Source organism: Struthio camelus, chromosome 11, assembly GCF_040807025.1.
Source record: "Struthio camelus isolate bStrCam1 chromosome 11, bStrCam1.hap1, whole genome shotgun sequence".
Lineage (NCBI taxonomy): Eukaryota > Metazoa > Chordata > Aves > Struthioniformes > Struthionidae > Struthio > Struthio camelus.
In genome coordinates, this window is record NC_090952.1 from 25,440,141 (window position 1) to 25,463,952 (window position 23,812).

General features: G+C 59.8%; 1 protein-coding gene across 6 annotated transcripts in view; it reads left to right on the plus strand.

The window, feature by feature from the left end:
• The window catches only part of DLG3 (discs large MAGUK scaffold protein 3), a 61,122-nt gene that overhangs the window by 1,472 nt on the left and 35,838 nt on the right, over positions 1 to 23,812 (plus strand). For 4 of the 6 annotated variants that reach the window (XR_011143559.1, XR_011143560.1, XR_011143561.1 and 1 more), the window contains exons 2-8: positions 11,961 to 12,014; positions 19,896 to 19,946; positions 21,772 to 21,896; positions 21,997 to 22,166; positions 22,882 to 23,018; positions 23,221 to 23,365; positions 23,598 to 23,757. Coding sequence is in view for 3 of the 6 variants with exons in the window: in XM_068957581.1 (XP_068813682.1) it covers positions 11,961 to 12,014; positions 19,896 to 19,946; positions 21,772 to 21,896; positions 21,997 to 22,166; positions 22,882 to 23,018; positions 23,221 to 23,365; positions 23,598 to 23,757 (842 nt within the window). In the remaining 3 variants the exon portion in view is untranslated. The remainder of the gene's footprint in view (positions 1 to 11,960; positions 12,015 to 19,895; positions 19,947 to 21,771; positions 21,897 to 21,996; positions 22,167 to 22,881; positions 23,019 to 23,220; positions 23,366 to 23,597; positions 23,758 to 23,812) is intronic. The other 2 variants (XM_068957582.1, XM_068957583.1) reach the window with 1 other exon arrangement.

Sequence of the window (23,812 nt, forward strand, 5' to 3'; positions counted from 1 at the left end):
TGCCGTGGCAGGCTGGGCAGCGGAGCCTTTCATGCTTTGCAATGGTGGAAGAGAAACCATTGTCTCTTTGTGGTGCTGCCTCGGAGCCCTAGGGGTTGCGTTGGTTGGAAAGTCTAGTTGTGAATCTCTGCTCGGTCGTAGCCTTTCTGGAGGTTGAAAAAAATCAAAACCTTCGCCCGGCATCCCCAGCTGCAGCGAGGCCGATGCCTGTGTGTGAGGCTACGTGAGCGTGGTGGGCTCTGCATGTATAGTATGACGTGTGTGTGGTATGTGCACTGCCCGTATCGGAGAAGACAGGATTGCTCCCTGCTGTGTAGCAAATATGTGCAATGGGTAAAGCTTTGCAGCGAATACGTCGGCAAAGCTCCCCTTCTGCTCCGAAGGTGCAAGGTGTCGGAGCCTTTAGGAATCCATGTTCTTCACCGTCCGGTTGTGGGCAGAGGGACAAAAGGTGGTGAAATGAAAACAGCTGTGCACAGCTTGCATGGAGGCAGATTGGTTTGGCACTGGCAGCCTGGGAGATGTCATGCTCAGGGTAGAATTGGCTGGATGCTGCAGGTGCAAAGCTGATATTTTGTGCAGGAAATGAAGAGGAAGCGCCTCGGTCCTCGACAGCGTTAGGATAACAGCGAGTCTGCCATTATGCAGGACTGCCCCTTTAAATGATATACATGTCCCTGGAAGCACTTCCAACAATAGAGGTGGAAACGAATGCGCAGGCAAAGCGAGGAGGAGGAAGAGCGGGCCAAGAGGTTTCCCTGTACAAAGAGCGGAGCTGTTCACCTCTCTGGGAGCTCCTCCATCTCCCGTCAGAGCCTTTTTCTGCTCCACTTTGCATGCAAGCAGAGGAGAATATGCCCAGTGCATGTGCCGGGGCGTCCGTGTGTGCAGACGCTCTGCCATGTGAAACGTGCTCGCGGCTGCATATGGCGGTGTATGTTCCCCGACATCACACGTGCTCACACACCGCATGCAAGGCATGCCCACGCGTGCTGCCCAGCACGGCCCAGTCCCAGCATTAATGCGTGCCTCCTCCCATCTCCTGCGACCCATCTTTTCTCTCCTCATCCCGCTCCCCTTCTGTAGGACACAAATTAGCTTGCTCAGGCAATGCCAGTAATTGAGAACCCCTGATCCTGGCCATAGGGAGACAGGAAATTTCTGAGCTTGGGGTTTCTTGTTTCTCTTTGCTTTGCTTTTCTTCTCCCTTGCTCTTTCTCCCTTTCTAGATCTTCTGTTTCTCCTCCCTTGCTCTCTCATCTGTCCCCTATTTATTAGTTCATTTTCCATGCACTTGCTTTCCTTGCTGCTCTCCGTTGTTTCCTTCACCGGCTCTGTCCGGCTCCGTGCCCTGCGCTCTCCCAGGTGCCCCTCGCTGTGCTGGCGGAGACGCGAGTCCTCCCGTGCCAGGCTGGGGTGAGCAGAGGACTCCCTGCTTTGAGGGAGGAATGGCAGTGCCTTACAGGGAAGCATCCCTGAGCCGCAGCGGCGAGAGGAGCGAAGTGCTGGAAACCCCTCCTCTCGCCTGCACAGTGACGCCCACGGCTTCCCGGGAGAGGAGCGCCGAGACGCCCGGCTGCTCCATCCAGGGCCGCTCCGACCGGCGGGGTGGGAGCCCCCGCTCCGGGGCTATTCCTCCTGCTGCGGCGGAGGGGCCGGGGGCATCGGCAGCAGCCGGCGCTTTGCCCTCCCGCGGGGCCCCGCGGTGTATCGCATCCCCAGGCACCGGGCTGAGGACGGGCACGGCCAAGCGTCGACTGGGCCGGGGCTTGGCCGGTCCCCGGCACGCGGTTAGGAAATGCCCTCGGCCTCTCGCTGCTGCCTCGGGTTTGCCAGCCCTGCTTGGCCTGAAACGCCCTCGCCGAGCACGGACTGCAGCGTCCGGCTGTCCCGCGGCCCCTTCCTCCCTGCGGGGACGGGCGCTCGCAGCAGGACGTGGGCTGGGTTAGAGCAGCCTCGGAGCTGACCGCTGACAGTTTTGGGGCTGCAAGTGCCCTGGAGCATGCTGCCCCCCCAGCCCCTGCCCAGACCTCCTGGGTGGAGCATGGGGAAAGGTGTCCTTGCTGCCCATCTTGGCTCGCAACCCTTTCACCAACGGCAGGGCAGTGGTGTTTTCCATGCACAAATGTTGCTTGGTTTAGTTCCTCCCGTGCCTGGGGGAATGACCTGGAGTAGGTGGGCATGGGGCGGCATGCCTTGGCGGAAGCGCCTGCGTTTGCCAGAGCCTCCCACTGGGTGCAGCAAGGTCAGGATTTGGGGCTCCTGACGCTTGGGGCATGGGAGACCAAGATGGGAAGAGCCTTGGGGCTGGCCATCGGCCCGGGAGCCTTTGGGAGGACGTGGGGACCCCCGTCCGCACTGCGTTTCTGAGCCGGGGCATGGCGGGAAGGAAGGAGGTGAGCGCCAAGGGGGCCGGCTGGGAGCTGAACGGAGGTTGCTTTGCGGGAAAGGGGCTGCAGCCCCAGATGTTCCCAGGGGAGGTGCGAGGGTGGGTGAGAGCGAACGGGGTGCCGGGGACACGGAGGCAGTGGAGGTGGTGAGGTTGGCAGGGTGATGTTGCTATGGCTACTCGTGTGCTATTCATAGAAGAAATTAGCTAAATCTTTGCACTCGAAGGTGGAGGAGGAGAAAGGAGGAAGGCGGTCTTGGTGTTTGGAGGGAAGGAGGGAAGCCAAAACAGGAAGGGGGTTCAGTTTTCCTCCTCTGCTCCGCACCTGTGACGTGGAGGTGCAAATCATGAAAGCATTGCCCGACCTGCCCGACGCAGGGAGGGAGCAAGACAGAGGCGAGGGGAGGCTGGTGGCCGCCACAGCCACGAGCCACCCCGCGAGAGAGCCCCCGCAGGCTGCCCCGGGTCTGTGCAGAGCCCTGCGTGGTGGGGGGGGCTCTGCCAGGAGCACAGAAAGACTTTTCTTTAATTAAAGACATCCCATTTGTGAAAGATATTTTTGGCAACCTAAATGTGGGTGCAACTGTAGCAAAACTTGCCCGTCGCTTCTGCCGCCTTCGCTGAACACGGTGCATTTCTGTTCCTAGCCGCGTCTGCCTTCCCTGCCCCGGCACGGGAATTGCTGGCTTTCCCGCTGGCTCCCCTCCATCTCTGGTGTCTTTTCCAGTGTGTCCTCCCGTCAGCCGGAGTCCCGGGAGGGTCTTCCCTCTCCATCACTCCTCTTCTCACTCTGCTCCCTTGTCGCGAGAGTTTTATTCTCTTCCTACAGACCTGTTTTTCACCGCCTCGCTCACAAGGCGTAAATCTGTGTGTCTCTTCCCAATATATCTCCTTCCATCTGATTTCACCTCTCAGCTTGCTTCTTGGGCATCTCCTTCTGGTGATCCTGCCATCACCTTTGATCAGTATCACCAGAAGCTGAGCTTTTCTCCTTCTTCCCCACCCCAGCTTTCTCATGGACAGCCGCGTCTCTGTGCCCTGCAGACCTGCGAGGCCATCGCTCTCGTCTTTCCTTTCCTGCCGCCCAGCTGGCACTGAGGTCCTGCTAGTGCTTTCTAAAGTCATTCCGAGGGTGGCCTTCCTCCCTGTATGCCTCCTGGGACAACTCATACCAGCGGTCCCTGCTGCCCCCGTGCGCCCTCATGCTCCCATGCCCACAGCTCCCATGTAAATTCTTTGGTTTGTTTGCGTGTTTGTTTGCTGACCCTTCCAAAGCGATAATATTAATAAGTGGCATCATAAGGGATGAAGGTGGCATTAGAGAGGGGAGCTGAAGGACTCAGCTGAGCTGCTCTCGGGCCGAGTTATCGGCTGCTGCCTGCAGGTGAGCCCAGATGGTCAAGCTGCAGCGCGCGGTGCTGCTCCCCACTGCTGCTCTCGGGGGCCGTAGAGGTGATGCAGGGACCCCGGGAACAGAGCCGGTTTGCAAGCCAGTTGGGGCAGAGCCGTAACCGCTGAGAATGGCTGCTGGAAAGGCAGTGGCTGAGCCACGTGGGTAGGGGAGACCCTCAGCGCTACCTGAGGAGGAAATGGGAGGACGCGGCCCTGCCGTCTTGCCCACGAGGAGGAGGAGGCGAGCAGCCAGGATCAGGCACGGGCAGGTTTCAGCAGGGATCTGGCAAAAGCTGAGCAGGGCGCTCCTGATGAAGAGCTTGGTGGTGACAGGAAGATCTTCGGCCTCGGTGCCTTCCCCTGCCCGGGATGCTCCCCATGCTCCCACGCACTGGGCTTTCGACCCAGTCGGTCCCCCTCTTTTTCGAGGGCCGGTCACATAGTCAGGACCTGCCAGGCCCATCGGTGACAAACACCTGGGTTTTGGCCAGGCTCTGCCAGGGGCTGTTCTCGGGGCGGGCTCGAGGGAGGAGGGACCCCGCGGGTCCGTCGCTCAGCTCCAGCCCTCAGCGCTTGGCACGACGACGTGGTCGTAGCAGAGGAGCTGCCCTCCTCCCTTCACTGCAGATGCTCGTTTAGACAGAGGAAGTGATTAAGACTAATCAGGCCTTAATGAGCTGCAGCCGTTGCTCAGTGCCGGGCACCCCGAGTGCTCGGCCCTGTGCAGGAGGCTGATGAGCGGTTCCGGGGCGAAAGCGGAGCCGGCATTGAGCTGCTTCGGGGTCGAGTCCCGGCGGGTGCGTAGGGCGGTTCGGGGGCCGCGGGGTGTCGAGTGGCCTGGGCTGGGATGCAGCACGCGCTTCCCAGTGGTACTGATCATCCCATCGCTCCTCGTGGCCAGCATCTCGGCTGTAGTTTGGGAAAGATGCTTAACCCTCGCTCTGCCTGTAAGGTGGTGTGAGGGGTAGAGGTGAAACGCTTTGTGCGAGCGCCGGTGGTTGGCATTTACACACACGCACAAGCGTGAAGACACAGGGATCCCTCGAGGGCACTTGGTGTAAAGTGGGCAATATAGGATGAACGTGGATCAGTAACTTGTGGAGAGAAACCCTTAAGGCAGCATTTAACAAGCTCAAAATACCTGAGCTTGAGATGTAGTTTGGCATTTAGTCTGCAGAAGTGCACTTGGAAGTGGCCGGCTGAAGGGCGGTTTGGGGGTTGTAGTGGTTTCTGCTGGAACGGGGCTCTTGGGAGCACCCTGGACCAGGCCTCGCTGTCCTTGTCACCCTCATAGTAACTCTAATTTAGTTTGAGGCCCTGCTGATGGATCTTGGTTTGCTTTTACACCACAGAAAAAATGTTTCTTAACATTTTGTAGCTAGATGTGCACTGGAAATCGGAGAAGAGAAGAAAACAGGGTATTTGAATCCCAAAGACCAGAGAAATCTTTATTTTAATACTGTCCCTATTCACTCTTTCTTTCTCTGTATGTATGTATTTGTCTGAGGGGGGGAAAAAAGCATGCGAGTCTTTCAGATGATAATAACTCCTCGTGGAAAAAAAGGAATTGAGTCAATTTTATTTGGCAACGTCGAGTCAAAAGGAAGCTATTGGAGCCCAGCACCTCTGCAAATTGGGTCACTTATTTTAGCGGCCTGAGCCTGGAACAGGATGTCTAACTTTTAAGTATGAACACATTGGCCTTAATGGCTTCGAAATGGAAACTCGGAGTCCACAGGGCTTCTGTCTGGGGAAGCTTTCTTCCTTCCCTGCTGAGTGAAGGCTTTTTCCAGTCCCTATTTAAGCTTACTCTTAAGAAAAAAAAAAAAAAAAAGGCACCAAAACAAAGACCAAACCCTCAGTAGCTGCTTGTGTTCACATTAAACTTTAGGCACTTCAGTAGCTTTGCCAACGATCCTTGTGACCACAGACCTTTAATTACCAGGCGTTACAATCTCCCGAGCGAAGCGTGGGGAGGAGGCCTGCTGCTGCCGCCCCTGCGCGCGTGGCCGGCGCGGGAACGCGGACGGATGGGGCGCCCTGCGCGCTGCGGGGACGCTGCCGGGGGGACGTGGCACCACGCACGGGCAGCAGTGTATTACTTCTCCCCCGAGAAGTGAAGAGGCAGGAAGGCCAAAGGGCGGATTGAATACCGAGATGCTGGAAAAGCCCGTGCGTTGCCACAGGGCCAGCTGGGGAGCCAGGCTGCGTTCCAGGAAGAGATGTGTCATGCATCGTTTCTTAATACGAGGCCGGCCAAGCGGCGTTCCTAGGCCGCCGCCAGATGAAGGCTCGGGGGAGGCCTGTGGGCGTGCAGCCCCCGGGGGAGGCTCCGAGCCCTGCGTGGTCCGCAGGGCGCGTGGGGAGCATCTCTGAGAGCGACGCTCCCCGGTCCTGCGGCTGGGTCTGGGAGCGCTGCAGCACGGAGACGAGTTGGCGCCCCTTCGCTGTTTGGAGATGCGGAGGTGCCACCGCAGGCAGCGCCCTGGGACCGCACGTCACAGCACGGAGAGATTCCCCTCGCGGCATCCTCCGGGGCCGCGTCGCGGGCTCTCGCCCCAGGGCTGTGCGTCGCCCCCGGCCGAAGGCACTCCAGCGCCTGGGAGAAGCAGCTGCTGGGTCTAAGCAAGGTGGCTCCTCAAGGCCGGCTGCTGGAGCAGGGCCCTCAGCCAGCCAGGCTGGTCCACGGAGCAGGACCTGGCACAGCTCATCCTCCGCAGCCCGGCGCGCTGCATCCACATCCCTCAAGGGTTGGAGGGACGTGGGAAAGAGCCGGAGGGATTTCTGCCCTGCCTCAAACTGAGAAGTGGCACCTGGTCTCGCTCGGGTCACCGTGAAGGAACTGTGTCATCTCAGGTGTTTTGGGAGTGAATGTTTTTGGCAGCTACATTTCGGGCTCTCTGCTGGTGCAGCAGGCAGCCCGAGCGTCGGCAAAAACAGTATCCGTGAGAAGGGCAGGAAAGTCTGGTGCAGAACAGATCAGCGCGTCGGGGTGAGCCGTGGAGAGCGCAAGGCAGCTGGGCGTGTTGCTGCGCGAGGACCTGGGCTCACTCGTGGGATGTTAATTCGTTAGCTCGGTGCCAACCGGCTCCCCTCAGCGGCAGGACGTGGCGCTTCCCAGCAGTGGGCTCCCCGCGCGAGCACCGACCCTGCTGCACCGCGCTGCCGCGGGAGCCACGCTCCGCTCCTCGGCGGCCCCGGGCTGGAGCCGCCGCGCAGTACCTGCGCGCTCGCACCTAGCACCCGGCGTTGCAGGGTCCTGCCACTGAGCAGCTGTTTTAAAAGCTGTAAATGCAGAGTTTTCTCTATGATTTTACACCCTTTTAGAACAACTAAGCAGGTGGAGCCAGGGCTGCAAGCAGCCCAGCATGTCCACCCAGTTCAGATGCCTTCTGCTGAGCATCTCCCTGCTTGGCCCCTGCCCCTGAGAGCTTTTAAAAGCATGCAAAGACTGAATTGCACTTATCTCCAGAGCCATTTCCTTTTGAGTGTTGCTAGTTACACCTGAGATGATATAAAGCAAAGGATATTAAAAGACAGATTGGACTCTCACTCTGATCCAATCTGGGAGACCTGCAAAAAGAAAGCACAGGTCAGTATTTTGGTTCTTATCCACTAGCCCAGAGTGACAAATAGTCGTTCTGTGCTGCACATCTCCTTGCGCATAACATGCAGGGCATGCAGGCCTCCTGCAGAGACCTGCTCCGTGCCTAAAGGTTGGGATTTGTCAGCCCTGGAGGCTCCTGCTTCAGCCCTGTTGCTGGTGAAGACAGTAGCTGTTTTGTATGTGGGCACAAGCCGGTTGCTGTAGGCCTCAGATGTTTGCAGCACATTTATTTTGTCTGGTGGAGGTACATGAGACCCCTAACCTCTGTGGATTGGCCCCTGTGCTGGATCTGTGGAGGATGTGGATCTGTTACAAAGCTTTGGGATTTTGGCTGCGGGGAGAATATCTTGAACTTTCAGTTCAGAATTTCCCCGCTTGGCTCTCGGTGTGTCCGTCACGGCAGCAGTCCTCCTGGAAATGCTGCAGGACAGGGCTCGCTCCCTCTGAAACAAGCTAAGACACCTCCTCCATTTTCCCTTAATTGCAGCTTTTCTTTTGATTGGAAATTCTGACAAATCTTCACGTTTTACAATCCTACCTTTGTCCTATCAGACGATAGCAATAGAAATGGAAGCGAGAGGATGATACGCTGCAAATAGGTGGAGCGTGGCTGCCTGCAGGTGACTTACGTTAGTGACCCTGAGCTGATGAGACCAGTCACCCATTCAAAACACAGCCCAAATGGTAGCTGTCTCTCTCAGATGACTGCTCAAAGGTGATAGCTAGCTGCATCTGAAGGCGTTTCTGAAAGGGCACATCCTGCCCCTTAGGTGTGTCTGAGCTGGCTGCTCCTTGCACAGGCTGCACAGAAGCCGCAGAATCACTGCAGCCCGGCGTTGCTGTGGGCTGGTGAGGAGAGGAGATGTCTTTCCTGCCCTGCACACAGACCTGCAGCCTCCTCCTGGCTTTAGCCTCGGTGTCAGCTACCTTTGAACTGGCTCTGTGCTCTTTCTGGAGCTCTGCAGGGAGCCAGCCCCTTGAGTCCTGCCCTTCGAACCTCACCGCCTTTAGCCCCCTGCTCTCTTCAGCTTCCCTTGCTGCCCAGGTCTTCCCAACAGCTGTCCTCTGCTGCTCTGGCTTTGCACCCTCTTCCCTCGAGCCTATATCAGTCTCTTTGTGTATGTGGAGGGACTCTCCCCTTGCCCAAAGCCCTCCTTGAGTCATGCCTTCCCTCCAGCCTTCAGACAGTGAGCCCAAGGATTTGTGCAGCCCCTTGCACCTCTGCCTGATTTAGGGTGTCCTGGGCACCTCCAGCTCCGCTGGGCTTGAGTGGGCTTTCTGCCATGTGGGTGAGTGCTGCAGGGCAGGGACCTCTTCTCCTTCCATTTGTACAGCTCCCAGCACAGACAGGACTTGGTAAAGAATAACAGCGTGATGAAGCATTTGAGATGGAAGCCCCCCCTGAATGTGACGTGAATGCACCGCTCTGTTCCCTCTCCTCCTTGCATGCAACAACCCCATGCTCCTTAGGGCAGGAATTACCGTTCCCTATAGAGTTGAGGGCATGGTTAATTCACCAGCACATTCCTGCCCAACAAAAAATAATAATGTTCTCTCTCCTCCTCTGGCTAGCAGACGGCTCAGTACATGTGGTGCCTGATGGAGGAAGGCAGTGACTTTTCATTTTCAGGCCCTCAGTCCATCTCTGAGTCCTAGTTTGGTCTTGTCTGGCTCAGTGGAAGTACAGGCAAGGTGCAAACATTGGGATCTTTGCAAGCGGAAGTCAGAGATAACATCCAAACACCTTTCGTATAGTAACTGGAATAGCTGGCCACAGGAAGCGAACAGGGATTTCCTGGTCTGAATTCCTTCTGACCATGTGTGACTTTGTTTTAAGCAGCCACTCGTGTTCAGCGTCTCCCGGGTCCCATCTGGAGCCTGAGTGGGAAATTGTGCTCCTAGCAGTATTTTGAGATGTAAAAATCACTAGTGTGGAATGACTGCAAAGGATGCTCAGTGCACAGTGAGCAGGCTAGATGAAATATGTCCTTAGGGCTCACCGCTGTGCGAGTGAGGCAATGCAATGTGTGATTTGTGGGCTATTAGTAATTCAAGAAGGAGACTGCAATGGGGCTCACTGGAGGACGCAGGCTGGATCTGCAAGAGCCTCTATAACATAATCGTATGTAGCACTTCTCCCTGGGAGGGATCCAAAGCATCATTTGTGGGGTTGAATTCATGTCATAAATCATGGGGCACACGACAGACTGCATTCACTTAGACTGCCTCTTCTGCATCTTCCTGGAAACTCATCTAATCAAAGCTGGCCTCTGGCACACCACGGTTCAAACATCCACCATTTGTTAATTGCTGGCAGTAGAAGTGCTTCTTTTTTGCCTTGAAATGTGGAATCCCTTCCTAGAATTGCATGGGGGACTAATAAAAGCCAGTGCCAGGTTTAATATATGCTATCTCACAAATTATCTGGATTAAATACAAGGGCTGTGTACTGCCAGAGAGGGGATATTCCCAGTTTAACACTGCTTCTGGGCCATGGAGATCCCAAGACACTGGACCTAAAAACTGTGATTCTCTTACGTGCATGGGAGGAGTTTGGCAGGAGTTCTTGGAAGTGGTCATATTTGCCTGAGCTACCGAATTAATTGCCATAAAAACTATGGCTTTGTAACCAATAGTTACAGCTGCAGGAAAGATCAGAAAGCATCCGAATAAATCAAATTAACTACCTCTATCTCCATCCTTATGAGAGGAGAACCTTTCAGGGTAAGATCAAAACCACAGCCCTGTTGACTGCTAGCTCTCCCAGTTATGATACTAGGAGAGTGAAAAGTCTGGGAATACACTCAGCTAAAACAGGAGGAGGTGGAGGCTGCTGTTCTGCATTATATGAGGAGGTTAGTCTCTGCTGGGAGGTTAAGAGAAGGCATATAAACCCAGAGGAGGGCAGTGAGGTGGCAGTCTGCCCCTGAGAAAAGCATAGTAGACTCACAGAGGCCATCCAGCCATGCAGTCCAACCACTCACGTTGCTGGACGGACAGTGGTTCCCATTAATTGCTACACTTGACCGCGCCTTGACTTCTTTGCTCCTCTTTGCTCCCTTGGATCTGATGTTTTTGCTGCCTCAAGGCAGAGGGTTCACCTCCCCTTGCAGCTCATGCCTCTTAGCATTTCCTATTCCAGCTCGGGCTACCGTTCTCTGTGTGAGCCTTGGCATAACGTCATGAATCCCGCAAACCCCCTGACCTCCCAGCTTTCGCCTCGCCACATGCCCTCGTGCGCCAGCGAGAAATAACCTGCCTTGTATGAGGCTTGAGCGTCTCATCTTTTGCACCTGCTCCTTCACGCTCCTGTGCAGAAGCAAAGCGATAAAGAAACGAGTTCCCCGGCCTGCCTCCCTCCCTCCTTCCCTCCCTCCGCCGGCCGCTCCGGGCTTGGGACGGGGAAGGGGCGCCCGCGGGGCGGCGCGGGGCCGCGGCGGCGCCTTCAGGAGGTTGCGGCGCTGGACAGCTCCGGCGCGGCCCGGCCCGGCTCGGCTCGGCTCGGCTCGGCTCGGCCCGGCCTGCGGCGGGGTCTCCTCCTCTGAGCTTTATGGCTAAAAGCCCTTATGGCTCTTCTTCCCCCAGAGAGCCTCCCCCTCTCTTTAGGGCCTCGTGCCTGCCGTGCGTTTTTCCCTGTGCGTCTCCTTGCGCCAGCCCCTGTTTGCCTGCGTTGCAGCCTCGCGTGGTTTCTCCCCGAGCGCAATCAGTCGCCCCGAAGCCGGAGGCTGTCTCTTCGCCACCGTCTTGCTCCGATGGTCTCAGCGGCGTCGGAGCCAGCTCTGCCTCCACTCTCATCACGTAGCATTAGTATTGACTTGGTTGGACACGGAGCTGGAAGCAGAGCGGAGCTGCAGGCAGACTGGAGAAGCTGCTGGTCTAAGGGGGAGCAGCTCCCAAAGGGAGCCAAATTGAAGGGAGGCGGTAAAGTGTGCACCAAGCTAATGGGCAGAGGGAAGCCTGCGTGGGGGGATTGAGAGAAAGGCTTGGAGAGAGACGTGTGAGGAGCCCTGCGAGAGAGAGGTGATGGCTGCACGGCAGGAGGTGCAGAAGACAACGCAAGGGTGCCAAGCAGAGGCCTTGCCCCAAGGGTGATGAGGAAGGCAGAGCGAACGCTGGTCTCCCAGAGCATGATGGTCTCATGCTTAGGAGGGGCAGCAGCAGATGCTTAAATTGGCAGACTGCTGGCACTTGCCCTCAGGGTTGGTCTGCTGACAATATATCCCTCCCTCAGGACTTCCTTCCCTAGCCCTCCTATTTGCTAAGCCCTCAGTAATGTGGATTTAAAGGAAGTTATGGTGCTGGCATGATTCTGGCCTGAGGCTGGGGGAGCTTCCAGTCTTCCCAGTCTCCCAGCAGCTGAGGCCACAGGGTGTGTTTGGGGCCACACTAGGCTGAGGAGCCGTGCTGTGGCAGTATATATCCCTGATGGAGGGACAACTGTGGAGCACTTCTTGAATTGCTTTCCTCTGCCTGACCTGCTGGGTCCCGGTGCAAGGCGAGGGGCAAGGCTGCGCTGTGAAGGGCTGGATTCGTAGCTCAGCTCTGTGACATCCCACTTTTGTCTCCTCACAGGCCAACCCTGCTCCCATTATCGTGAACACAGACTCGCTGGAACAAGGGCTCTCTGTAAGTCTTCTGGTTTTGTTTCGCTTCTTTTGAACTAACAGTGTGTTTCCCCTACTCGGTGATGCAAGAATGGCTCCTCCAGCCCAGGGAGGCCCTGGCAGGGTGGCAAGGGAGCCTGGTACCTGCTCTGCATCCCTGCAGCACCCCCTGCCTGCAAACCTCACTGGGGCCGTTCTGTGGCCACGTCGTGCTGGGTAGAGCCTGGGCCAGGGGGCAAGCCCTGTCAGGGCACCAGAGCAGGAAGGGTACAAAGCATGAGACCCTGGTGCTGTGGGTAATGAGGCCATCTCAGTAGTGCTCTGAGTGTTAACAGCCAGAGTGTGTTTTGCGCTTTTGGCTTAGCGTAAAGATAATCCTCCTAGGTTTGTTGCAGAGAGGGTTTGTGAGCTGCTGCATCCCTTACCAGAACATTTGCAAATCAGTTCTTGAGGGGAGGAGGAGGGAGCAGGGCAGGAAGCTGCTGAACGGCTGCAAGGATTTCTGCAGCGCTGGCTCCATGCTTGTGGCGTGCTCCGTTTTTTTTTTCCCCCCGGAAGGGATCTTAACTGACAGCTTGCCAATGTTGTGTGCTTTACACCCCTCTTCTTCTTATGATGCAGCAAATCATATCCACCTTCCACATTGATGAAGGGGCACCAGGACTCAGTAGTGATGTTGATTAGTCTTTGGGACTCAAAGTGGAGGACTGTAGGTCAATTCTATTGGTTGCACCTTCCCTGCAAAGAATGGCAGATTTCAGCCTGGTAAGCTGCAATAAGCTCAGTGCACATTGGATCCATGCTGGGCTAATGGGTCACGGCTAGCTAAAGGAAGGGAAACCCAGCTGGGACCTCTGCAAGCCTGGCCGTACTGCTTAATTGTGCCTTGAATGCTGAAGCGAAACCACCTGGCATTCAGCAGGAGCTTAGATGGTTCCTCTCTCAGCGCGGTGGTCATGGGTCCAGCAGCCTGAGGCAAACACGGCAGAAGAGAACGATCCTTCCCAAAGGCTTCCCTCTCCAAACCTATGGCTTGGCACGGTGTTTTTGGGGGTGGGCACTTCTCCCAGGATGCTGGGCAGCTCCCAGGGCCGCAGGAAAGTGTTGCCTTGCAGCCTGTTTTCTGTGCTCACCAGCATTGTAGCGGGCACCGTTTTACAGGGAACTTGCGAAAGGGCAGTGTCCCCTAGAGGGGAGGAACACACCACGCGGCTGGAGCAGGGCGAGTGAGGATTTTACTGTGGGCAGGGCAGGGAGGTATTTACGGATTGAAAGTCTGATTGCTGTCTTTTTTTGTACCCTCCCTTCCCGGGTGGAGGTCACTGGGGAGCTGTCGTTGGCCCCCTCTCCCTGCTCAGGTCTTCCTCTCCACGCCGCGTCCTCCTTCCCCCGGCTCGGCGGTGCGCGGAGGGGAGCGCAGGCTGTGCCTCTTCCATGGCTGCGATCCCAAGGGCAGAGGGAGACAAGCGTCAGGGCCAACGACAGACTCTGCCACCCCAACCAGGCCCTCGAGCCCTGCGGAAACTGGCAGCAGCGAGCCCACCTGCGGGGACGGCAGCTGCATCCTCCCCACCAGGCTGCGGTCCTGCGCCGCAGTCTGGCCCCGATCTCTGCCCTCGCTCTTCTGCACTCCTGCGCTTGCTGGCTCCTGTCTCCCTCCCCTCCGTCTCGTTAACCCCGTAGCCGCATCACGCCTTTCCTTGCACCTTGGCCGGCAGCCCCTCCTTGCCGTGCAGTAAAACCCTGAGTGCCCGGCGGGTGCTGGCCGGCGTGTGTGGGGCAGGGCTGGCGCGGAGCGAAGGGGAGAGCGGCGGTGCCCTGTGGGAGCCAGGGATGGGACAGGAGATGGGTGGGGAAAGGCGCCCTGCCACGCTCTGCCTCAGTCCCTCATCCAAACCCCCTTTTTTAGGGATAACGTTAAAGAAAGGGGCCGGCTGAGGCTGCTGCGCTGGCTCTTGTCCTCTGGACTGAACTGGGAAACGCACCCTGTGCCAGTGGCGTGCCGGAGGGCGCTCCTCATGGGGGTCCGCGGTGGAGCGTGCTCCCAGGGCAAAGCAACCTCCCCAGCCTCAGTTTATCTCCTATCAGAACTCCGGCTTGGAAACCCTCCTTTCCTTCTTTGTCATGTCATGACAGCACAGATACGAGCCTCCCCCGCTGCAAACGCGGTGCCAAGCGGCTTGCGGAGAACATGTGTCTGACAAGGCTGTACCCCCCGCTCTGAGCTGGGGAGAGCCCTGCTCAGCCCTGCCCTCTCCTCCAGGGAACCAGGCTCCCTCGGGCCCCGGGAAAAATAGTGTTCACAAACTCAAATTCAGCACGGTTCTGCAGGTCAGCAAAGGAATGACAATAGGGGCTTTACCCAGAAGAGAACACTACAACGGCAAGCCTGGAAGCACTCTTTTTACAAAAATAAAAGCTGAAGCCTGTTGGTACAGTATGTATTTGGAAGGGTTAATGTCACTTCTTCCAGTCCTTAATTACTTAACTATTCAGTGTTTTACTTAATGATAAACAGATGGATGAAGTCTAGTTCCTTCCTGTTCTAGCTCCATTGATTTTGTTGGACTAGCTGCTGGGCTGAATTTGGCCCCGGCTGTTTATCAAGAAGTCTGCTTCACATTTCAGTCTCTCTGTCCACCCACCTCCGTCCCCAAGAGCATGTGGCGCTAGCAGCGCCGCAAGGTAAGTGCTGCGGGGCTGGGCCCCGCTCGCCGCCGGGGGCCGGCGCTCCGTTCTGCTCACCCGCGACCGAGCCCCGTGCCCAGCACGTAATGACCAGACAAAACTGCATGCACCTCATGAAACTCCTGCTGCATTAAAAGGATCCCTTGAAGAATAATCCTTGTGTTAGAGCCAGGTTTGCATGAACCCACCTGTAAGTGAGAGTACACCTTCTGTCTGTCCCTGGCTCCCCAATGCCCTTACACAGGGCTCTGCTGCTCCCTTCCTAGTCTGTCCGTGATCCCCTCACAGAGTGCCTTTTGGGATGCACGCTGTCCAGGCAGCCCCTGCCAGGGCTTCAGTGTCCTCCCCGTGTCCCCACGTGACTTTTTGCTAACCCAGGTGTGATGCACATCCCCTGTTAGAGCTCTGTCTCCGAGCAGAAGCGTCCTCCCGAGCTGCGGACGGGCTTGGTGGGGGGATCACCTGTGCCAGCTCAAGGATGTTATTTATTTCACACAACCTGTCCATAAAGGGTAGAGGGAGCCGAGGAAGCATGGTTCCCATTGCAGATGGTGGTCTCTGTGTTTCGGAGCTGCCTTTCTGGAGCTGAGATGGTTTATTGCTGCCAAGGGTACACGGAGGCTGCTGCCAAGCAGCCCAAGAGTGAGCGGGGAAGGTCACTCCAAAGCCCTGTGATCTTCTCGAAATGTCCAGGGCTTCGAAGCCTGGTTCCCTGGAGCTCCCAGCCGGTGCCCTGCTGTCTCCTTGCTCCCAGCTTCAAAGCTCCTCTGAAAACAAGGTCCGAGCAGGTGAAATGCTTCCCCAGAAAGCCTAATCCCTGCCGAAGGAGCTGCGAGCAGGGTCTGTGCCTGGCCGAGCGCAGAGACAACCTCCTTGCGCAGCGCCGACCCTGCTACCCCGCTCGCCGGCTCCCGGCAGAGGCCGTGGGGCAGAGCCGGGGCTGGCAGGGCAGAACCTGCTTCAAAGCCTGGAAAGCCGGGAAAATTAAACCTAAATGGCCACCTTCAGGCTTCGCACAAGCTCTCTCTTGCCCGTCGCGCTGTAGGTTAGCGCAGCTGCCGTAACGCTGTAGCCCGGCTAGCGATTCGCGGTGCCGGCGCCGTCGCAGCGGCCCTCCAGCGAGCGGCCGGCAGCTCGGCGCGTGGGCTGGGCGCAGGCTGATGGAGAAGGCTGTCAGGCTGTGATTCAGCCCCCTTCCTCCTGCCTCAGCTTAGCAGGCTCGTAACCGTTGCCCTTTGGCAAGCTGCTCTGCAAAAGGAGGCCTTAAATACGGCATTTATTTACTCCGTGCACAAGGCCAAAAACTGGAGGCAAAGCATGCTGAGGGCAGGAGCGAGTGGGTTGTTCTCCCCGCGTCCCACCTCTCTGCAGCCCACTGAGCTCTTTGGGTTGGTTTTTAAGGATCCCATCTCAGGCTTCTAAATTTTACTCCTCTTTTTTTTTTCTTTTTTTTAAATAATGAACTCTCTAGCAAATTGCAGAGCGCGTTCCACGTGCGACGGCGCGGTGTTGGCCGGCTGAGCCGGCAGACAGCTTGCAGTAGCTCTGGAAGGTGTGCGCTCTTCTGTTTATCGCATGAGTGTTAACTCTGCAGCCTTCTGTTGATGATTTAAATGTCATCGTTGCTAACTATTTCCCTGCTGCTCCAAACACGAAGGAGAAGAGTAGGCCGGAGAGGAGCGCCTCTTCCTGCGGCCTCAGGTGGGCTTGCTGCGTGGGTAGGGCTTGGAAAAAAACCACCGTTACTCTTTTCCCCTTCAGACCAGCTGTTGATGAGGATTGGGAACAGCTAATTAGCCTCCAACACCTTGGTGAAGCATGCAAATGTTACTCGGGGGAGATAAAAGGAGGAGGGATGCTCACGGCTGCCCAGCGGACCTGGGACCGGCTCATTAGCAGGGATGGCAACCAAGGCCGCGGCTGTCCTGGTGGGTGCCGCGCGGATCGCCTTTGCCATCAGGGAGCGACTGGTATACAGCGTTCAGCGTTTGCTGTGTTGGCTCGTTACCTTGGTTACGTGGTATATATTAAGTTCTCCATTTGGCGTCTTTATGCAATTAGCTGTCGTCTGTTGCATGAATTTGGGGGACGTAATCAAAGCTCAAGCTCCTCGTTGGGTGCTGGCTGACCTCGGCGCGCCGGGCTGCTGCCCGCACGCGACGGGCCGGCGAAGGGCGGCCGCGACGCGCTTGCAGGGAGCCACGCGAAGGGCTCCGCGGCGCTGATAGCGGGGACGTCCCCGCGCTTGCCCGCCTGGCTCCTGTCGGAGGTCTCCGCGGGGTCCTCGGCGGGGTCGCGGGCCGAGGCTGCCTCTGCGCCCGCCCCGCGCCGGGGGCTGCCGCTCTGTCGCTGGGGCTCGCGCGCTGCTGGCTCTCTCCGCGGCTCACAGATTGTCAAAGTTTTCAGCACATCCCCATCCTGTAGGTATGTATGTGCTGTTCCCCTGGGCCCGTGGGTGTGCATACGGCTGTCTGTGTGGCAATAGCGTTTAATGCCAAAGCACAGAGGACGACGTGTGTAGTAACAGAGGGTGCCAGAAATCCGAGTTGCTGGAAAGCTGCGGAGAAGCAAAGCCGTGAAGTGAGCGCGAGGCTCCCGGCTGCAACGACGAGACGAGCCCGGAGCCTGCAACGAGGGCAGCGGTACCCCGACGCGCAGGCAGAGCGCGGCCCTGGTCGTGCTGCGGCAGCAGGCAACAGCTGGGCAACAGCTGCCCGGGGCCGCTGCGTGCTGCCGCGGGCAGCGTCCGGCCTGCGTCCCGCTGACGCTGCAAGGACTTAGTGTGGCCGGAGAGGATGCCGTTCCCCGTGCTGAAGTTCGCCTTGAACTGGGGTTAATCCCACCGTTCCCAGCAGCAATCCAGCCATGTGATGTCTGTGCCCCCATATATTCACGCATAGAGGGGGAGACGGAGGAGAGGTGCAAGTTGTCCCTCTCCCGTACGCGGGCTGGGAGAGCTTGAAGCTGTGTCAGGCACCGCGGGGCGGGCTGCTAGGGCTTCCCACCAAGGCACTCCCATGAAACGCCAGCATTGAAAACGTGGCAAACAAGGCAAATAGCTGGAGAGAGGCCCGAGGAAGGTGGGAATCACTGACGGAGGAGAGCAGAGCTGGGAAGAAGTCTGTAAAGTCACTGAGTCCAGCCCTGCTCCCCTCCTGCCTGTCTTCCTTGCGTTTCCTCGCGCCTCTGGTAAGGAGGATGCCGCAGTCCCTGCAGGCTGTCCGATTCGGTGCTGCACAGCCTTTTTTCCTCAAAGCTTTCCTAATGTGAATCTACCCTGCTGCAGTCCAAGCCCCTGACTCCTTGTCTTGGCCATAGCGGCCATAAAAGACCTGAACAACTTTGAAGGTGGCCCTACTTTGAGAGGGCTTGGCCAGAGGTCTCCAGAGGTCCCTCCCAGCCTAACTTATTCTGCAGCCTCTCTGACAGGTTATTGCCCTCCCTTCCCTAGTTAGCGTTTGTGTTTGTGTTTTCCTTCCATCTTGTCTTTTTGGACATAAACCACCCAGGTCTCTTCAGCCTCCCGTCTTAGCTGATGCTCTCTAGAGCTCTGATCTTGTCTCTCTGGACTCGTCCTTCTCAAAACGCGGTACCCACGGCCAAGTGCAGGATTTCCTTGGCCGAGGAAGGCCTTCCAGCGCAAGGAGCGCGCCCACCTCGGGGTGGCGTATCCCGGGGTCGGATCCCCTTCTGCTCTTCCAGCCGGGCACCCGATTATTCCCACCCATAAAAAGGGCCCCGCAGCTGCTTCGGCGAGTCTCGTTCCGTCGTTTCGGACGACGTCTTTAGGGTAAACGCTGTCCTCAGCGTCAACAACGTTTGCCGGCCCCTCAGGGCGGCGATTCGGCCCTCCGGGTTTCGGCAGGCTCGCCGGCGCTTGGGCAGACGGCACAAGACAGTCCTCGGGGCTGGCCTTGGCCACGCTCGCAGGCCCTTTTGTGCTTCCTTTCTATCAATCTCGGCGGGAGCCTGTTCGGTGACAGGAACGGCGCGGCGCTGGCGGGGCTGCGAGAGCGCCGGTGCAGGATGCGGCTCCTCGCCCTCAGAGGAGCCATTCATGCACGCCCCGGCCGGCGCGGGCGCCGCACAAGGGGACCTGTGTCCGAGCAGAGCCGAGGCGTCGCGGCTTTGGGATACGGCGCGCTTACAGCAAGCTGCTTTGGGCAAGTCACCAGCCATCGGTTAGCCAGCGATGGAAAAGCCGCGCTGCAAACCCCGGAAATTTGCTCCGAGCCGCGAGCGAAGCCGGAGGGCGGCTCGCGGTGGAGGGAGACCCGGCGCCCGCTTGTCCCGGGGGCCGGGCTGCCTTCAGGCCCCTTGTCGCGCAAAGAGGGACCTAAATTGTGAGGTGTGATTTTATTCGCCTGCCAAATTGCTGTTGTGGTTGAGCAGAACAACTGCGGCCGCTCTCGTTAGCCAAACAAATGCCCCGTTGCCTTGCAGATCTTGCTGAAGTTTAGCAGTTCAGGTCCTGGGGTGCGTGAAAAAAGTGTTTGTAGCCGTTTTGGAACCGCCGCCGTAGTTTTCCATGCGTTTTTGCCTGTGGGGAAACAGCAGTTTTGGACCTGTACATTTAGCATCCCTTATTCTAGAGCCGGTAATCACGTCCCTGCTCTTTTAGTTTCCTTTCTGACACAGCGGTCCCTGTTCCTCCAGGCGCTGCCGGGGAGAGGTGTTCAAGCCGCCGCGCAGGCCCTTTCTCAGAGCCCCACTCTCACGCTAGGGCTTGGGGGTTTTTTCCAACGCGGAGATCAGTAGGACGTGCAGCATCGAGACAGTCTACGCCTTTTCTTTTATATAAAGGCATCAGCATGTTTTCCCCTGTTATCCTGCCCCGCTCCTTAGGCTCCTAACACCTTGTTTCCTTTGCGACCCACTGATTTAGTAGAATCAATTATTCTTCGTTGCGCTTTCATCTCAACAAAACCTTGTTACCAAGAGGTTTAGAAGATGCCAGCTACTAAAGGTGTGTATTACGTAGGGACCGGCGCTTTTTTAAGAATTGACCAAGCTACTTTCTTTCCTCCCTGCAGCAGTGAATCCCAGAGGTTAATTACACGTCGTGTAACGAAGGCGTCGTTTCTTGTTGTGCGTCCAGGCGTGCTCCTCGTCGCCTCACGAAACGAGCTGAGACAATAAAGGGTTCGAGCGAAAGCGCGTTACAGCCGGGGGGGCTTTGGCTCGGGGCCGTAACGCGCTGTCTCCCTCTCCGCAGGTGAACGGCAGCGATGGCGTGTTCAAATACGAGGAGATCGTGCTGGAAAGGGTAAGTGCTCGGGCGGCGCAGCTCCCGGCGCCGTCCCACGGCGAGCTCCCGCCCGCCCACCGGCGCAGCCCCCGCGCGTGGGGAGGGGGGACGGACCCCCCCCGGCCCCTTCCCTCCCTGCGGGACCCCGGCTCGCTCGTCCCCGGGCGCGCCGCGCGGATGGGACGGGGCTTTCCCAGGCCTCCCGGGGAGCAGCGCGTAGCAGACGGCAGCTGCATCCGTGCCTGGAGGAAAGGAAGGATGGCGCGGGGCCGGGAAGAGCCGGAGGATGCTCGCGGGCCAGGCTTTGCAGAGCCCGGGGAGGTGCGTGCAGCGCTCTGAGCTGGCTCAACGTCACCGCCGGCCCCGCTGCAAGAGGGCCCTGCAGGGCCGAGGACGAGGGCTGTGGGGCTCAGCCCTCGGTGCCGACAGCAGGGAAACGGGGCCGACGGGTCCTGCTCCAGCCCGGGCTGCCTCGCGGTGCCTCGCGCCGTATTCTGCTCCTCGCTGCCTTTAGTCATCGCCCCCACTCTCCGCCGCTCTGCATCACCGAGGTGGGCGGCCGGCAGGTTACCCGGGGGCCGCAGCCTCCGCCGCCACCGCCGCCTTTGTGGGCTGAGCCGCCTTTGTGGGCGGGGGGGGAAAAAATCCTTGCCCCGAGGGATGCTCGAGGGCGCCGTCCCTCGTGGGCCCGCGGCAGGAGCGAGGCGGGAGCCGGCGGCGTCCCCGGCAGGCGGTCCCCCTCCCGCGGCCGCAAAGCGCCGGGGAAATCGGGCGACAAAGGCCGCCGCTGGGGAGCGGAGAGCCCCGTCTCTCGCAGGAGCAGCGCCCGGCCCCGTCGTCAGGGTGGGGACCCTGGGGCGCAGCGTTTGGCTCCCAGAGGCGAGCCCGCGGTGCCCGGGATTGCTGCCGATGACCGCTCTCAGCCGTCGTCCTCGCTGGAAAGAGGAGGGCAAATGCGGCGGGAGGGCGATAACCGAGGAAACGCCATCCGCGGAGCAACGCGGCACCCTTGGGTGTATTCGGAGAGATGAACCGGTGCGGTCGGAGCTGCAGCTGCCCGCCGCGTCCGCAGCATCCCCGGGGCAAAAGCTGAAGCCCTCCTCGCGCTCGATGTCCTCTCGCCGCTCGGAATAAAAACAAGCGTCTTCAGGCTCTTTGGCAGATTGCAAGCGCCTTGGCTGGCCGAGCGGCCGCGACCAGGCGCGCGCCGGGCCGCGGGGGCGAGCAAGGAGGCGAGCCGGCCCGTCTTCGAGGCAGAGCGGGAAAAGCAGCAGTTGCCCGCTGGCATCGAGCGCGGAGCTGGAAGCGGCGTGCCGGGGGCCACTTGGGGACGCGGGGGCCGCGTGCCGTCCGCCCGGGGGCCGCGTGCCGTCCGCCCGGGGAGGCGGTGGGGGGGTAAGCGCAACGTGTGCCCACGAGGAGGAGGAGGAGGAGGAGCTGAATACGCCGCTCGGCGCCTCGAGTCCCCCAGTATGTTTCTGCAGCCGCCGGCTCCTGCTGGGAGGTTTTGGTGCGTTTTTCTCCCTTACAGCGGTGCAGGGTTGACCTGCTGCCCGCAGCGACGGGCTGGACAGAGTCCAGCACTGGCATTGCCGGAGCTGCCGGCTCTGCCCGGGGAGGCGGCAGCGGCGCTGGCCGTGCCGCCGGATCGGGCGCTCACGCCTGGCACCAGCCCCGCTCCTCTGCGCGGGCTGCGGCGTCCGTGTCTCCTCCTGGGGAGCCGCCAGCCAGGGGAGGTTTCCCGCGCCAAGGACCACCCCCTCGCCCGCCGCCTGCCTCCGTCTGCCGGCGGCGCGCCGGAGCTGCTGCGCGGCTGCCGCACCGCGCTTTCCGCTTCCCGCAGGGTAACTCCGGCCTCGGCTTCAGCATCGCGGGAGGGATCGACAACCCCCACGTGCCGGATGACCCGGGGATCTTCATCACCAAAATCATCCCCGGGGGAGCGGCAGCTATGGACGGCCGTCTAGGGTGAGCGGGCGGCCGGGGCGAGGGCCGCGGGGGCTGCACGGGTCCTCGCCGCGGCCGGAGGCTGGCGGCGGGGTGCTCAGGGGCCGCGCCGTGCCCGCAGGGTGAACGACTGCGTGCTGCGGGTGAACGACGTGGACGTCTCCGAGGTGGTGCACAGCAAGGCCGTGGAGGCCCTGAAGGAAGCGGGCCCCGTGGTGCGGCTGGTGGTGCGCCGGCGGCAGCCCCCGCCGGAGACCGTCATGGAGGTCAACCTGATGAAGGGGCCCAAAGGTGAATGCCGCAGCCGGCTCGCAGCGCTGGGGCGTGGGGCGGCCCCTCGGGGGGGGGGGATGCCGTGGGGCACGAGGCGGCATCGTGATTTGGGATGCTGCAGGGTGAGAGGGGGCATGGCATGCTGGGGGGTGCAGGCTGCGGGACGCCGTGGGGCGCAGGATGCCGGGGGTGCAGGGTGCGGGATGCCGGGGGGCGCAGGGTGCAGGATGCTGGGGGGCGCAGGGAGTGGGATGCCGGGGGGCGCAGGGTGCGGGATGCCGGGGGGTGCAGGGAGTGGGATGCCAGGGGGTACAGGGAGTGAGATGCCGGGGGGCGCAGGGTGCGGGATGCCGGGGGGTGCAGGGAGTGGGATGCCAGGGGGTACAGGGAGTGAGATGCTGGGGGGTGCAGGGTGCAGGATACCGGGGGGTGCAGGGAGTGGGATACCGGGGGGTACAGGGTGCAGGACAGCCCCATGGCACGGGATGCCTTGGGGCGCAGGGTGCAGGATACCAGGGGGCACAGGGTGCGGGATGCCATGGGGCGCAGGGGGCACGACTTCCCCATGGTGCGGGATGCTGCGGGGTGAGGGTGCGGGATGGCCCTGCGGCATGGCATGCCATAGGGTGCAGGACAGCCCCGCGGCCCAGGATGGCCGTGCCGTCCCCGGGCACCAGCCCAGCGCTCTGGCCAGCCATTTCTCGCCCCTCTGCTGCCCTCCCCTTGCTCGCAGGCCTGGGCTTCAGCATCGCAGGGGGCATTGGGAACCAGCACATCCCCGGGGACAACAGCATCTACATCACCAAGATCATCGAGGGCGGCGCTGCCCAGAAGGACGGGCGCCTGCAGATCGGCGACCGGCTGCTGGCGGTAAGCGCCGCATCCTGCCTCCCGCAAGGGCTCCGCCGAGCCCCGGCCCCTTTCCCAGCAGCCGCCCCCAGGCTGCCGCGCAGGGGCCGATGCCCCTCGCCGGGGCTGCGCGCGGGGCGGCGGGTACCGAGGGACCCTGCCTGCGGCCGAGCGGCCTCCCGGGCGCTGCCGCGGCGCTCACCCTGCCCCTCCTCTCCCGCAGGTGAACAACACGAACCTGCAGGACGTGCGGCACGAGGAAGCGGTGGCCGCCCTGAAGAACACCTCCGACATGGTGTACTTGAAAGTGGCCAAGCCTGGCAACATCCACCTCAACGACATGTACGCGCCCCCCGACTATGCCAGCAGTACGTATGCCGCCGGCCGGGGCAGTGCCTGGGCCAGGAGGGGACGGCGGTGGTGGGGACCGAGCCGTGGAGGTGGACGGTGGCATGGGAGCCTGGCAGAGGGGAGGAGAGAGCGCGCTGGGGGCTGACGGACGAGCGCAAGCTGGGCGGCGAGCGTTGCTGGGCTGCTCTCTGCTACACTGAAGCCTCTATGCCATGATTTCTGGTCCTGATGCCCTTCTCCTTCCCGCAGCCTTCTCAGCCTTGGCTGACAACCACATAAGCCATAACTCCAGCCTGGGCTACCTGGGCAGCGTGGAGAGCAAGCCCGCCTACCCCGTCCCTCCCCAGGTGACTCCATCCAGGTACTCGCCCATCCCTCGACACATGCTCGGGGACGAGGACTTCACCAGGTGAGTACCGGCCACGGGCATCCCTACACCCAGCTCCTTCCTCACCATCTGTCTC